General features: G+C 34.6%; 2 protein-coding genes across 5 annotated transcripts in view; both read left to right on the forward strand.

Annotated features, from left to right (window-relative positions):
• kif13a (kinesin family member 13A) overlaps positions 1-13,225 on the forward strand; it is a 79,962-nt gene extending 66,737 nt beyond the window's left edge. For 3 of the 4 annotated variants that reach the window (XM_079430902.1, XM_079430904.1, XM_079430903.1), the window contains 11 exons: positions 548-672; positions 1,470-1,646; positions 3,877-3,969; positions 4,049-4,201; positions 5,611-5,688; positions 5,773-5,823; positions 5,898-6,003; positions 6,648-6,799; positions 8,316-8,462; positions 10,436-11,543; positions 11,631-13,225. In XM_079430902.1, coding sequence (XP_079287028.1) covers positions 548-672; positions 1,470-1,646; positions 3,877-3,969; positions 4,049-4,201; positions 5,611-5,688; positions 5,773-5,823; positions 5,898-6,003; positions 6,648-6,799; positions 8,316-8,462; positions 10,436-11,543; positions 11,631-11,764 — 2,324 coding nt within the window. In that variant the 3' untranslated portion in view covers positions 11,765-13,225. The remainder of the gene's footprint in view (positions 1-547; positions 673-1,469; positions 1,647-3,876; positions 3,970-4,048; positions 4,202-5,610; positions 5,689-5,772; positions 5,824-5,897; positions 6,004-6,647; positions 6,800-8,315; positions 8,463-10,435; positions 11,544-11,630) is intronic. The other variant, XM_079430905.1, reaches the window with a different exon arrangement.
• Positions 1-13,730, forward strand: part of ifnlr1 (interferon lambda receptor 1) — a 676,379-nt gene that overhangs the window by 545,319 nt on the left and 117,330 nt on the right. The gene's annotated exons all lie outside the window — the stretch shown is intronic.

The following is a 13,730-nucleotide window of genomic DNA, read 5'->3' on the forward strand; positions in this document are numbered from 1 at the left end:
ATGAAATAAGGTTGGAGACCCCTGCTCTAAAGGGACATTGTAGTTTTGCATTGCATTTACACAAATAACTACTTCCGACTGGTCCATCTCTGATGATTGTGCCAATGTAGTTTAAAAAAAAACAACTTTAAATTAAATATAATATTTTTGTTTGATATTGACAGCTCTTTGGCAATTTGGGAATATATTACATGTTAAAATGTTGTGTATTTTGGACCATTTTTGTTCCTGAAATCCACCCTTCTTCTGGGATCAGAATAATCCAGTGTTTTTGGATCAAAACTATCCCAATCTCACTAAAACATTTTGAACAACACAAACTGAAGATTTAAACCAGATCCAAACCAAGATTGGATTTTGTGATCTAATCCGAATTCAGAGCTTTTTATCTTTTGAACAAACCATTTTCAAGATTTGATCCAATCCGGTGGCCAGATTACTTTTGAACAATTGGCCCCAGGGTTCAAGGGCTGAAGGTTTTTCTGGTTTACATGACCCTGTCAGAGCAGTGATTTAGGCTTGTTTGCTTGTGATGTGTGTTTTGCAGCTGATAACCTGACGGTGAATGATCAGCTGACCGGTCCTCACGCCGCCGGCGTCAACTCAATCCTTCCCAAAGAGCATGGCAGCCCATTCTTCTACCTGCCCATCATCAGACACAGCCATGACGAGGTGACAGGAGATACACCTTTACTAGTGCTGTCAAACCATTAATCACATACTAAATAAAAGTGTTTGTTTGCATAATATATGTGTGTGTTCTGTGTATATGTATTATGCATATATAAATTCACACACATACTGTATATATTTTGAAAATATTTACATGTGTATATATATATTAATATAATTTATATTATAAATAAATATATTTTTCTGAAATATGTACATGCATGTGTGTGTGTATTGATATATACATAATAAATATACACAGCATGCATAAATTATGTAAACAAAAGCTTATATATAGTATATATTATTGTTATATTATACAGTGCTATGCATAAGTTTAGGCACCCATGCTAAAGTTGACTAAAAAGAGGAATAAAAAATCATCTTTTGGAAATTGAGCTTAATGCCTTAATTAAAACAATTGGGAAAAATCCTATGTTAAATTCTCATAGCGGCAGGCAGATTTTTATTTTTAAAGGCCAGTTACTTCATGAATCCAGGATACTATGCATCCTGATAAAGTTCCCTTGGCTTTTGGAATTAAAATAGCCCCACATCATCACATAGCCTTCACCATACCTAGAGATTGGCATGGAGTACTTTCCATAAGATCACCTCTCAATGCAAATCAAACCAGCTATTAGGCTAACTGAAATAAAACCATGCCAATCTCTAGGTATGGTGAAGGCTATGTGATGATGTGGGGCTATTTTAATTCCAAAAGCCAAGGGAACTTTATCAGGATGCATAGTATCCTGGATCCATGAAGTTCACATGTCTTGATTTCTCTTGCTCAGGTGTCGGCTGTGTGTTCCTGGGATTCTTCCATCCACGACTCCATCTATCTGAACCGGATCACGGCGCCCAGCGAGCGGATTTACCTGATCGTGAAAGCCACGGTTCAGCTCAGTCACCCGGCGTCTGTGGAGCTGGTGCTGCGCAAGAGGATCGCCGTCAACATCTACAACAAACAGGTCTGGAAACACTGGGAGGCTTCCTTACACTAAAGTCAACGGGATTGCTCTTAAGTACTTATTAAAGCCATTATTATTGTGCACCGCTGTTTCGTGATTTTTCACATCAACTCTGCGTCTAAAACACTGATTTCCCTCCTTTCAGTCGCCATTAGAATTCTCACATTTCTTCTTGTTAATTATTTTATTCATTTTTATATTTTATGTACACTATCAGTCAAAAGTTTTAAATGTTTTTTATAGAAGTCTCTTCTGCTCACCAAGCCTGCATTTATTTGGTACAAAATACAGCAAAAGCAGTAATATTGTGAAATATTTTTACTATTTAAAATAACTGCTTTCTATTTGAATATATTTTAAAATATAATTTATTCCTGTGATTTCAAAGCTGAATTTTTAGCATCATTACTCATCATTAATCATTCTAATATTCTAGTTTTCTGCTCAAAAACATTGTTGAAAACTGCTGAGTAGAATTTGTCCAGGTTTCTTTGATGTATAGAAAGTTCAGAACAACAGCATTTATCTGAAATAGAAATCTCTTGTAACATTATAAATGGCTTTATCATCACTTTTGCTCAATTAAAAGCATCCTCGCTAAATAACAGTATTAATTTCTATAACCCCCCCCTCAAAAAAAATATTATACTGACTCCAAGCTTTTGAATGGTATAGTGTATAATGTTACAAAAGCTTTTTATTTCAGATAAATGCTGATCTTTGGATCTTTCTATTAATTAAAGAATCCTGGAAAAAAATTACTCAACTGTTAAATATTGATATTAATAATTATAATACAGGTGCATCTCAATAAATTAGAATGTCATGGAAAAGTTCATTTATTTCAGTAATTCCACTCAAATTGTGAAACTGGTGTATTAAATAAATTCAATGCACACAGACTGAAGTAGTTTAAGTATTTGGTTCTTTTAATTGTGATAATTTAGGCTCACGTTTAACAAAAACCCACCAATTCACTTTCTCAACAAATTAGAATACTTCATAAGACCAATTAAAAAAACTGTTATAGTGAATTGTTGGCCTTCTGGAAAGTATGTTCATTTACTGTATATGCACTCAATACTTGGTAGGGGCTCCTTTTGCTTTAATTACTGCATCAATGCGGCGTGGCATGGAGGTGATCAGTTTGTGGCACTGCTCAGGTGGTATGGAAGCCCACGTTGCTTTGATAGCAGCCTTCAGCTCATCTGCATTGTTGGGTCTGGTGTCTCTCATCTTCCTCTTGACAACACCCTATAGATTCTCTCTGGGGTTCAGGTCAGGCGAGTTTGCTGGCCAATCAAGCACAGTAACACCATGGTCATTGAACCAGCTTTTGAATCTCAAATAAAGTAAAAAGTAAAGTCGTGACGTATTGTCAAGTATGGTGACCCATACTCGAAATTGGTGCTCTGCGTTTAACCCATCCAAGTGCACACACACAGCAGTGAGTAGTGAACAAATGCACACACACACACACACACACACAGTGAACACACACCCGGAGCAGTGGGCAGCCATGCTGCGGCGCCCGGGGAGCAGTTGGGGGTTCGGTGCCTTGCTCAAGGGCACCTCAGTCGTGGTATTGAGGGTGGAGAGAGCGCTGGACATTCACTCCCCCCACCTACAATCCCTGCCGGCCGGGGACTCGAACCCGCAACCTTTCGATTACGAGTCCGACTCTCTAACCATTAGGCCACGACTTCCTAAAGGTTTACCTAACCCTAAATGTAAATATTCTAATATTTTGAGATACTGATTTGTGACTTTCATGAGCTGTAAGCTCTAATCATCAAAATTAAAATAAAAAAACTTTACATACAATGAATCTAAAATATATGAAAGTTTCACTTTTTGAAATAACTTACAAGAAAAAATTAACTTTTCACAACATTCTAATTTATTGAGATGCACCTGTAATAGTAACTGTTTCTTGAACAGCAAATCAGTATATTACAGTATATTACAGACACTGAAGACTGAAGTAATAATGCTGAAAATGTAGCTGTGCATCACAGGAATAAATTACATTTTACAATATATTCAAATAGAAAACAGTTATTTTAAATAGTAAAAATAGTTCACAATATTACTGCTTTTGCTGTATTTTGGATCAAATAAATGCAGGCTTGGTGACCAAAAGAGAATTCGTTAAATCTTACTGTTCAAAAACTTTTGACTGGTAGTGTATTATCTAGTTTAATGTAAATACATGACTGATGTCTCACAGAGTTTCACTCAGAGTCTGAAGAGACGGATGTCTTTGAAGAACGTTCTGTACTCCTGTGGACTGACGTATGAGATCGTGTCCAACATACCAAAGGTACAAACTTCACACTGTTTCCTATTCATGATTGTCTTTCTGAATGCACTGATCACACACCTGCTGTCTTCATGAACAGGCATCTGAGGAGCCAGAGGAGCGCGAGACTCTGGCCTTGATGGCGGCGCGAGGAGAGAGCGAGGAGACGCTCGATGGAGAGACATACATAGAGAAATACACCAGAGGGGTGCTGGAGGTGGACAATATTCTGTGTCTGGAGAGACTGCGGCAGGTTCGGCTTCACTTTAGGACAGATGTCTCTCACTATCTGCTGTTTCTGCTGGAGTGTTTAGTAGAGTTCGACCGATATAGTTTTTTTAAATAACTATACAATTATTTGCATGTTTATATACCCGATAACCGATATACAGAACCAACATTTATTTATTGTTTTACTTGTATCTGCTGTTTCTGTTAGTGTTTAGTAGAGATCGAACGATATTGATTTTTTTTTATAACCAATACAGATTATTTGCATGTTTATATGCCTGATTACCAATGTGCAGAACTAATATTTATTTATTGTTTTACTTGTATCTGCTGTTTCTGTTAGTGTTTAGTAGAGATCGAACGATATTGATTTTTTTTAATAACCGATACAGATTATTTGCATGTTTATATGCCTGATTACCAATGTGCAGAACTAATATTTATTTATTGTTTTACTTGTATCTGCTGTTTCTGTTAGTGTTTAGTAGAGATCGAACGATATTGATTTTTTTTAATAACCGATACAGATTATTTGCATGTTTATATGCCTGATTACCAATGTGCAGAACTAATATTTATTTATTGTTATACTTCTATCTGCTGTTTCTGCTGGAATGTTCAGTAGAGATCGACCGATATTGATTTTTTTTATAACTAGTACCGATACATATTATTTGCATGTTTGTTACGATAACTGATATTCAGAACCAATGTTTATTTATTGTTTCACTTCTATCTGCTGTTTCTGTTAGTGTTTTGTAGAGATCAAACAACATTGATTGTTTTTAATAACCGATACAGATTATTTACATGTTTATGTTGATAACCGATATTCAGAACCAATATTTAGTTATTGTTTCACTTCTATCTGCTTTTTCTGCTGGAGTGTTTAGTAGCGATAGACCGACATTGATTTTTTTTAATAACCAATGCCTATATAGATTATTTGCATGTTTATTATGAGTCTAATAACAGATATGTATATATATATGTATATTATGTATAATTATTATATATTTAGTATTACTTCTGTCTGCTGTTTCTGCTGGAGTGTTTAGTAGAGATCGACTGATACTGTTTTTTTTTTTTTTTATAACCGATACCGATTATTAGCAGGTTTATGTTCCCAATAACCAATATGCAGAACCAATATTCATTTATGGTTTTACTTCTATCTGCTGTTTCTGCTGAAGTGTATAGTAGAGATTGACCGATATGTTTTTTTTTTTTTTTTTTTTTTTACCGATAATGATTACCTCAAATCTTTACCTCAAATCTCAAAATGACCACATGATGGTGGCATTTATTGGTGGATCCAATATTACAAAACCAATATCCAATTATGAAAAATGCTTAGATAATGTGAAAAATATCAGTCAAACCGATTATCGGTTGATCACGCATTTAATGTGTATTTGTGTGTTCATTCAGTCCGTGACGGTGAAGGAAGCTCTCTCCGCTAAAGGCAGACACATACGGCGCAGTCTCAGCACGCCTAACGTCCAGCACGTAAGACCAGATCTACCGTATACTAGTGTACAAAAACAAAATACAGTGCATTGTGTAACAGGACTATAACATATATTTGTTTAGAGCTCTTATTGTAAATCGGACGGGACCGGATGTGAGGATGAGGACGTGAAGGTTAGTGATCACTTACTATAGACAGTGTGTTTGTTGTGAATATCTCTGTCTGAGCGTTGACTTTATTTCAACAGACTCACTGCGACGGTCACACAGACGTCACCGAATCCAACTTACATGAAGCTTCACTCAACAGTCCTCTGTCAAAAGACACGCCTGTCAAAAACAAAGAGAATCACGGTAAATTGTGAACCTGGCTTTCACCCGAGAAGATTTGAAAGAAATTTTCAGCAAGCAAGCATTCTAATTTTATTAGTAGTTAAAACAATATTAAATTATTGAAGATTATTGCTAAACAAATAAAAAATTTATGATTATTATTAAAATAATCGAAATTAAAATTATTGTTATGAACTATTATTTATAAAAATAATAACATTTATTATGTATTTCTAAGAGTGTTGAAAAGCTACATTTACAATATTTTCTCCATTGTGGGCTCATCAACCACCTTGACCTTTTTTTTAATCGTGCATTTAAGCAGCTTTATGCATCATTTCATGCAAACGTTTTCTTCAGAATTAAAAACAAATATTATTATTATCATTATTAGTAGTAGTAGTAAATGGTACTTTTCAACACTTATAAAAATAAAATAAAAAAAAGAAATATTTATAATTAAATGGAAATAGATTTTTCTTAAATATTATTTTATAATAATAATAATAATACAATTTAATAATAATCAAATATTGTTTTTTAAGAGTGCTAAAAAGCTACATTTACCATACATTTCTCAATTTTGGGCATCGATCCTTTTAAGTTTTTCTTTGTAGTGCATTTAGACACCCATATGCATCATTTCATGCAAACGTTCTCCTCAGGATCGGTACCAGAGAGTCCAACGTTCTTCAGCTCCAGTCCGTTTAAGGTTCTGTCTCCTCAACCACCCAAGTTCCTCAAATCTCTCATGCCAGTGAAGGAGGAGAACAAAGTTACGCGTTCTCTGGAGTCACGGCCTCTGCTGGGACAGGAGGTGATATACACACACACACACACTCAATGCTTCGTTCCCATTATGTGTTTCATTCTCACACACCATTCATATTGTGTTTCCACCTCCACATTCTCACATATTTTATGATCTGACATTGATTCAGGCTCTGAAGCCTGTCTTCAAGTGTTTTTAAATGTCTCTCAGCCCACAGAGAAGCTGTCCTTCAGCCAGGGTCCAAAATGAGCACAAAATTAAGGTCCAAATGCAAGTAAAAATCACCAATTGGCTGATCATTTGTTCAGGATCTCTAAGCTTTGTAAGAAGCATCATCTGAATCTCACTAGTGACATTAATTAAGTTCAAATCAAAGGCATACAAATCAATCTGCTAAAAAAGAAAAAAAAATGAGCCACCTAAATGTAAATATAAGGAATAAAATTGTATTATTTCAATTTAAAAAAAAAAGTAAAATATAATTTTTAGTTGGTGAGGAATATTTATTGCCTGTGAATTTTCTTCTCTTTTTTTTTTGCTTATGGATTCCTCATATTTGTTAATTTTGGACCCTGTTCCCAGCATGCTTCAGTCCCTCAAGCCTGTTTATTTATACAACCACAGATTTATTTATTTATTTATTACAGATTTTTTTCAAATTGACCTGTAAATGATTTTGAACCTGTTAACAAGAAATATGATTTTAAAGGAATAGTTCACCTAAAAATGTAAATTCACTTCATCTTTAAAATATGATAAGTCTAAAATGTTATATAAGTAAAAAATAGTAAAATGTTTTCCTTGCACCTTATATAGGTGTGGGTTTTATTTTATAAATAATAATACAAGATTTTCCTTTTGCTTTTATATTTTCAGTTTTTATTTTAATATCATAATGTTATGTATGTTGTGTATTTGTCATTTTTATTTTTTTAAATTATTATATTGAGGTTTAATAATTTTTTTTAGTTTAAATTTGATTCATTTTAGTTTTCATTTTCATTTATTTCCAGTTAGTAATTTATTAATTTAATTTATTAATAGTTTTAATGATGATAACCCTGACAAAAATTAGATAGTTAAAAAAATTATATTAAATAAAAAAAAAATCAGTTTAAGTTAAAGCATTAAAATGACTAACTAGAAATAAATAAATAAAAACTAAAACTGAACAAAAAATAAATTAAACTTAAATATTTCTTTAAAAAATAATAAAAATGACAAAAAACATTACTAAAATTAAACAAACACTAAAAATTTAACTAAAATGAAAATATAAAAACAAAAGCTAATTCAAAATATTATTTAAAAGTATACTTTGTAGCATTGTATGTAAAAGAGACTTTCACAAAACATCTGATGTTGTGTTCAGTGGAAAAAAATAAAAAGAGGAACATCAGAACAACATGAACTTGATATCTTGTGTGAGCTGTTCCTTTAAAAGCGCAGAAACTGTGGCTGTGTGCATGTTCACTCATCTGCATCTCGCGTGATCGTGTGTTTAACCCGCTGGCTGTGCTGCATGGCTCGTGTGAAGTGTGCTGTTGTGCCCTGATTGCAGAGCATGCGTTGGTTTGCGGATCCCGGCGGCCCCTGGTCCAGACCCAGGGCTCAGAGCGAGGGCCGCAGTGACATCATCAGCAGCTCGGCCAATCACAGACAGCCCAGACTGAGCACTGATCTCTCTCACACACGGCCGCACGCTGCTGTAAGTCAACACACACATAACCAGTCTGATGCCAGTTACCACAGAAAATCATTTTTAACCTGTCCATTATGTAGTATATATATATATATATATATATTTATTTTTTTACATTTTATACCTTTTTCAGTGAAATTTAAATCTAAGAAGTTGAATAACAGTAAAAAGTATAAAATATTTCCTTTACACCTTCAATATATGTGGGTTTTCATATTTTAATCGTTATTTACAGAGAAGTTGTGAAGCATATTTTGATTAAAACTATAGCATTCTATCTAATTCTTATAATTTATATAATATATTTTATATAGTTTTATGTATTTTTTAAGTATTAAACAACAATATATATATATATATATATATATATATATATAGTTTTTAGAACTAATAATAAAACGTACTGTAATACACTTTCAAGAACTTCAAAGAATTTTTGAAAAATATAATTATATATATATATATATATATATATATATATATATATATATATATATATATATATATATATATATATATATAATTGAAAAACATATAAAACAAATATATAATAATATTATAAAACTATTTAAATAAATTAATTATACATTATTTATTTAATAATACATTATTTATTATTATTTTATTTCAAAAAATATATATATATATTTTTTTTTACATAATTATTGCGATTATTGACAAGTATCTGACAGCATCCCACACATGTGATTTATTGGTATTAGCTTGAAAATAATCAAAACATTCCTTCTCAGAACCAAATTCATTACATTCACACACAAACTAGTTTACAGGAGGGTTGAATTTTTGCATTGCGTCCCTTTTAAAACTGTTTGAGTGAAGCTTGTGATGCTGCCTCATCATCATCTTAGCACCACTTGCATCTCATTGCATCCCATCACCTTCATGTGAGTGATAAGTAACTGCATGAATCCCTCAGTTTGTGTTTAACTCACTGACTGCAGCACTTCACATATCACACTGCTAGTTAGAAAGCAAATAAACTCTGTTTACATATCAGATGTGAACAGCGTGCCGTGACAAAACTAGATCACTACTTTTATATTCAGTAGAGTTGTCTGCACTGGAAGTGCCCGATACAATATACTTTCAGCTAATTAATCCCCCGTTTCTATGTTTGATGCACTGCCAATCTAATCCAGCCACTTTATGTCCCCTATATTTGTGAAGTAAAATGATTTAACTTGCATACATATTGTATGTGTTCATTCATTACGTTATTATGAATTCATTATTCATTATTATCGCCATGAATTCCTCCATTATATTATTTAACTTTAAACAAATTGACATTTAATTTTTGAAGTTATTTAAATTTAATTTAATTCCTTATTTGATTTATATATAGATTTTTTAAAGATTATATATATATACATATATATATATATAACTATAAATATATAATTCATTGAATATATTATTTAACTTTGAATTCATTTCAATTTATTTTTATTTTCATTTTTGAAATTATTTTAATTAAATTTTAAGTTATTTATAATTAATTTATTTTTTTAAATATTTCTGACCATATGTGTATATATATATATATATATATATATATATATATATATATGTATATTATATTATTTATTTAACTTTAATTCAAATTCATTTAAATGTATTTAATTTTTTACTTTTTAATTACGTTTTTAATTTATTTGTAATTAATAAAGTTTTTAAAATATTTTTTAAAGTTAACATTTTATAATATATATAAAATGTAAACTTAAATTAAAAACGAAATTTTTAGATGACATATTGTTTCGATGCTTCCAGTGTAGACAACCTTAAACTGATATGATTCAACACTGGGCACATCTAGTATAGATCTACTGTTGTGGACAAAAAGACTGAATAAAGTAGCAGATGTGCTTCAGGATTTCTTCATTATGGGACGAGAGAGTCCCTCATGATCGCTGCTTTTTTGTTTGTTCCCTGTCTGGCCATTGATAATTTGTCAGGATTCAGAGGAGGAGGATCCTGACATGGATTCAGCCTTCACCCGTTCCAACGATCCAGGCCTCGGGTCTCTGGAGCTCCAAAACTTCAAGCCTTACATCCCAGAGGATTTTGCCAACTTTGAGGTATACAACGCCAGCCTTGAGACCCAAGAGGGGGCTATGTGTGTGCAGGTGTTAACAGGGACACAGGCTGTGGAAAAAGAAGTGTCCCGTAGTCCCACAGCCAGCACATGCACAAGTGGCTACTTCTCCCATAGTGCCTCGAACGCCACACTGTCCGATGTGCTCTTCAGCGGCAGCGATAGTTGCGACCAGCTCAACATTAGAGAACATCCAGACCCTCAGGAAGCACCGCATGGAAGAGGGTTGCATCCTTCCAGAAGTGCCTCGGGATCCTGCCCAGCCCAGACCGTTCCCGCTCAGCCCTGTTCCCGTCACTGCACCGAACGGGACTCTTCTCCTCGGCTTCCCCGCAAGTGTATCATGAGCGTCAGTCAAGAATTCACAGACTTCAAGGGTGTAGATGATGGGGTAGGAGAAAAAGACCTCGGTAACATCAGATGGAAGCTGGAATCGATGCCTCCGGACTTTAAGGGTATAGATCATTTCGTAAGAGACGACCTTGGTATTATCAGATGGAAGGCGGAATCGATTCCTCCAAATTTCAAGGGTGGAGATGATGGTGTAGGCGAAGAAGACCTCAGTAACATCGGATGGAAAGCGGAATCCGTTCTCCCAGAATTTAAGGGTGTAGGTCACGGCATACAAGAAGATCTTGGTAGCATCAGATGGAAGGCGGACTCGATTCCCCAAGGCATGGATCCCCCACCCCAGTGCCATCTCCACAATGGGAAAGAGTCTCCCAGTATCCCACTACCTCACGCCAAGCCACAGCTGGAAGCAACTCAAGGACTTGAGTCCTTTGAGGATGCAGATCCTTTGGCAGACTCTAGTGAGGACGAGAACGGACCAGTTGCTCAGTTGCCAGACTGGATGGCCCCCGGTGAGCAAGTTTGGGTGGGCAAACAGAGTGGAACGGTGCATTACGTTGGAGGGGTAGAGTTTGCCAAAGGCATCTGGGTTGGAGTAGAGCTGGACCTTGCTGTAGGTAAGTGAACTCTTCCCTTTCTTGCTGTTTGATGCTGAATCCCAACTTAACTCCTTGTAACCTTAGACCTTTCTTGTCCTTCCAAAGGCAAGCACAACGGTACGGTCCAAGGAAGGGTGTACTTCCGATGTGCCACAGGTCATGGGGTCTTCGTGAAGCCATCCTGTTTGACTCAAGGCCCTCCGTCCATAGACACCAAACCTCATCCTGTGCTCCAGTAGGAGCAGGACAGTGACCCAATAGTTGGTAGACGATCTCTTCGACACCAGCTCCAGCCACCGCCTGGAAAAACCAAGTGCTAACAATATCCATCCTTCTGATTCGTTAGAGATTTGTTGGTTCCCCTGATTCTATGGCAATAAACTCTACTTGTGTGTCTTGTGTTGAAATTATAGGCCTATTTCAGTATCATGTTTGAATGTCGAGAGTTGCACAGTTGCACAAACTTGTTTTATATATCATGTATAGCTGTAATACTAACATCCCTCTTGGTTACTTGGTTACCACTTCTTATATGACTAAATCTATTAATCGAACATTGCCTAACTCTACTTTGAGTGAGTTTGAGATTTGGATGCATGTTCTAGGTAAGAATGTACTACTGTTTATGACCTTTTTGTTTGCGTGATTATATCAGGTATTACCAAAGACATAGCCTTTCAAATCTGCTGTGCAAGCTTCTTATGTACATTATTTTGGCAATGTGTTTTATGCTTGTGTACTTTAATATGTGTTCGACTGATTTATGCTAAGTGCCATATTTCTGGTTGGAAGGCTACATGCCCATCAAAACGTCAAAATTGTGGTCAATTTTTTATTTTTTTAGATTTAATGGTATTTTGATTGGATGGCAATCCAGTTACTCGTACTCTGTTGCGTTACTGGTTTGTTGAGTACTGTAACTGTTGAAGGACTGCCAATATTTCTATTAACAGAGCTGTCTGAACGCTTGCACTGGAGTAACTTATCCTGGATGCACATTAAGTTACGTAATGCACAGACTTTTATGCATTCTCAGATACTGATTTGACGCTTCTCAGGTGGTTGACGGAAGTGAGGTCACCTAATGCGGAGAGCACCTTGTTTTCTTTATCAGACTCTTTGCCGGTAGGGAGCGTTATTGCAAAACGCAGATAACCCGGTCTGCTTCGTACCGGCTATAGACCAGAAATGCCCTAAAGTACTGACACAAGCCCTGTTCATGAACGGGGTCTTTTAGATAATCGACTTCTAGGTTCACCCGCCTAATAATGAAGCTTTCGAGCATTTGAATCCATGTGTGTTTGACTGTTGAGTAAGATTTTATTCGTTGTGATACTAAAGCCAATATTAATGTTTTTTATAGGTATAAATGGGAGATGGGCAATATCTGGGAAATTGGGACATAGCCTGAGTAATCCTAGTATGTTTAGTGCCATGACCAGTGCTGTTATTATTGCTCTGTTTTACCTGAAGAACTGTGGATCTCATAAGTGAATACTATTGCTGTCAATGGAGATGGTATGAAAACCCAAGACCTTACTTAAAAAGAAAACAAAGCTGCTCTCCTTGACAAGGAGCTGTACATAAAATGTATGAACATAGTATTTACAATATTATAAAATGTACAGAAATTGTATTTATATTGTATCTCTGCAGATGTTGCTACAAAGATGTTGTAGAATACAGAACGTTTACAGACACTTGTGTGTGTTCTTCCTTTGCATGACATTATTGGTTGTTTTTCAGTTGATTTGAAAGGTTTTCTCCTAACATTTTGGGCGAACTATTCATTTATCATGTTATAGATAATATAACAATAGCACTAAAACAGACAATGTTTCACTGCCTTTGTTGCTGAACTTTTTATTAGTGCTGTCAAACGATTAATCACATCCAAAATAAACGTTTTTGTTTACATAATATACAGTGGTGGCCAAAATGATTAGAACACTAGTATTTTCAGCAGCTAAAAATGTTTTTAAGTCAGTTTTTTCTATCTTTTGCTGTAGTGTGTCAGTAGGAAATATCAGTTTACACTTTTTTAGCTGGTGAAAATACTAGTGGTCTACATGCATACATGCATAATATAAAATATATGCATGTAAATACATGTACATATTTTCAGAATATATACTGTATGCGTGTATTTATATATACATAATAAATATACACCGTACACACATTTTCGTTTGACAGCACTACTTT

Source organism: Barbus barbus (genome assembly GCF_936440315.1).
Source record: "Barbus barbus genome assembly, chromosome: 12".
NCBI lineage: Eukaryota > Metazoa > Chordata > Actinopteri > Cypriniformes > Cyprinidae > Barbus > Barbus barbus.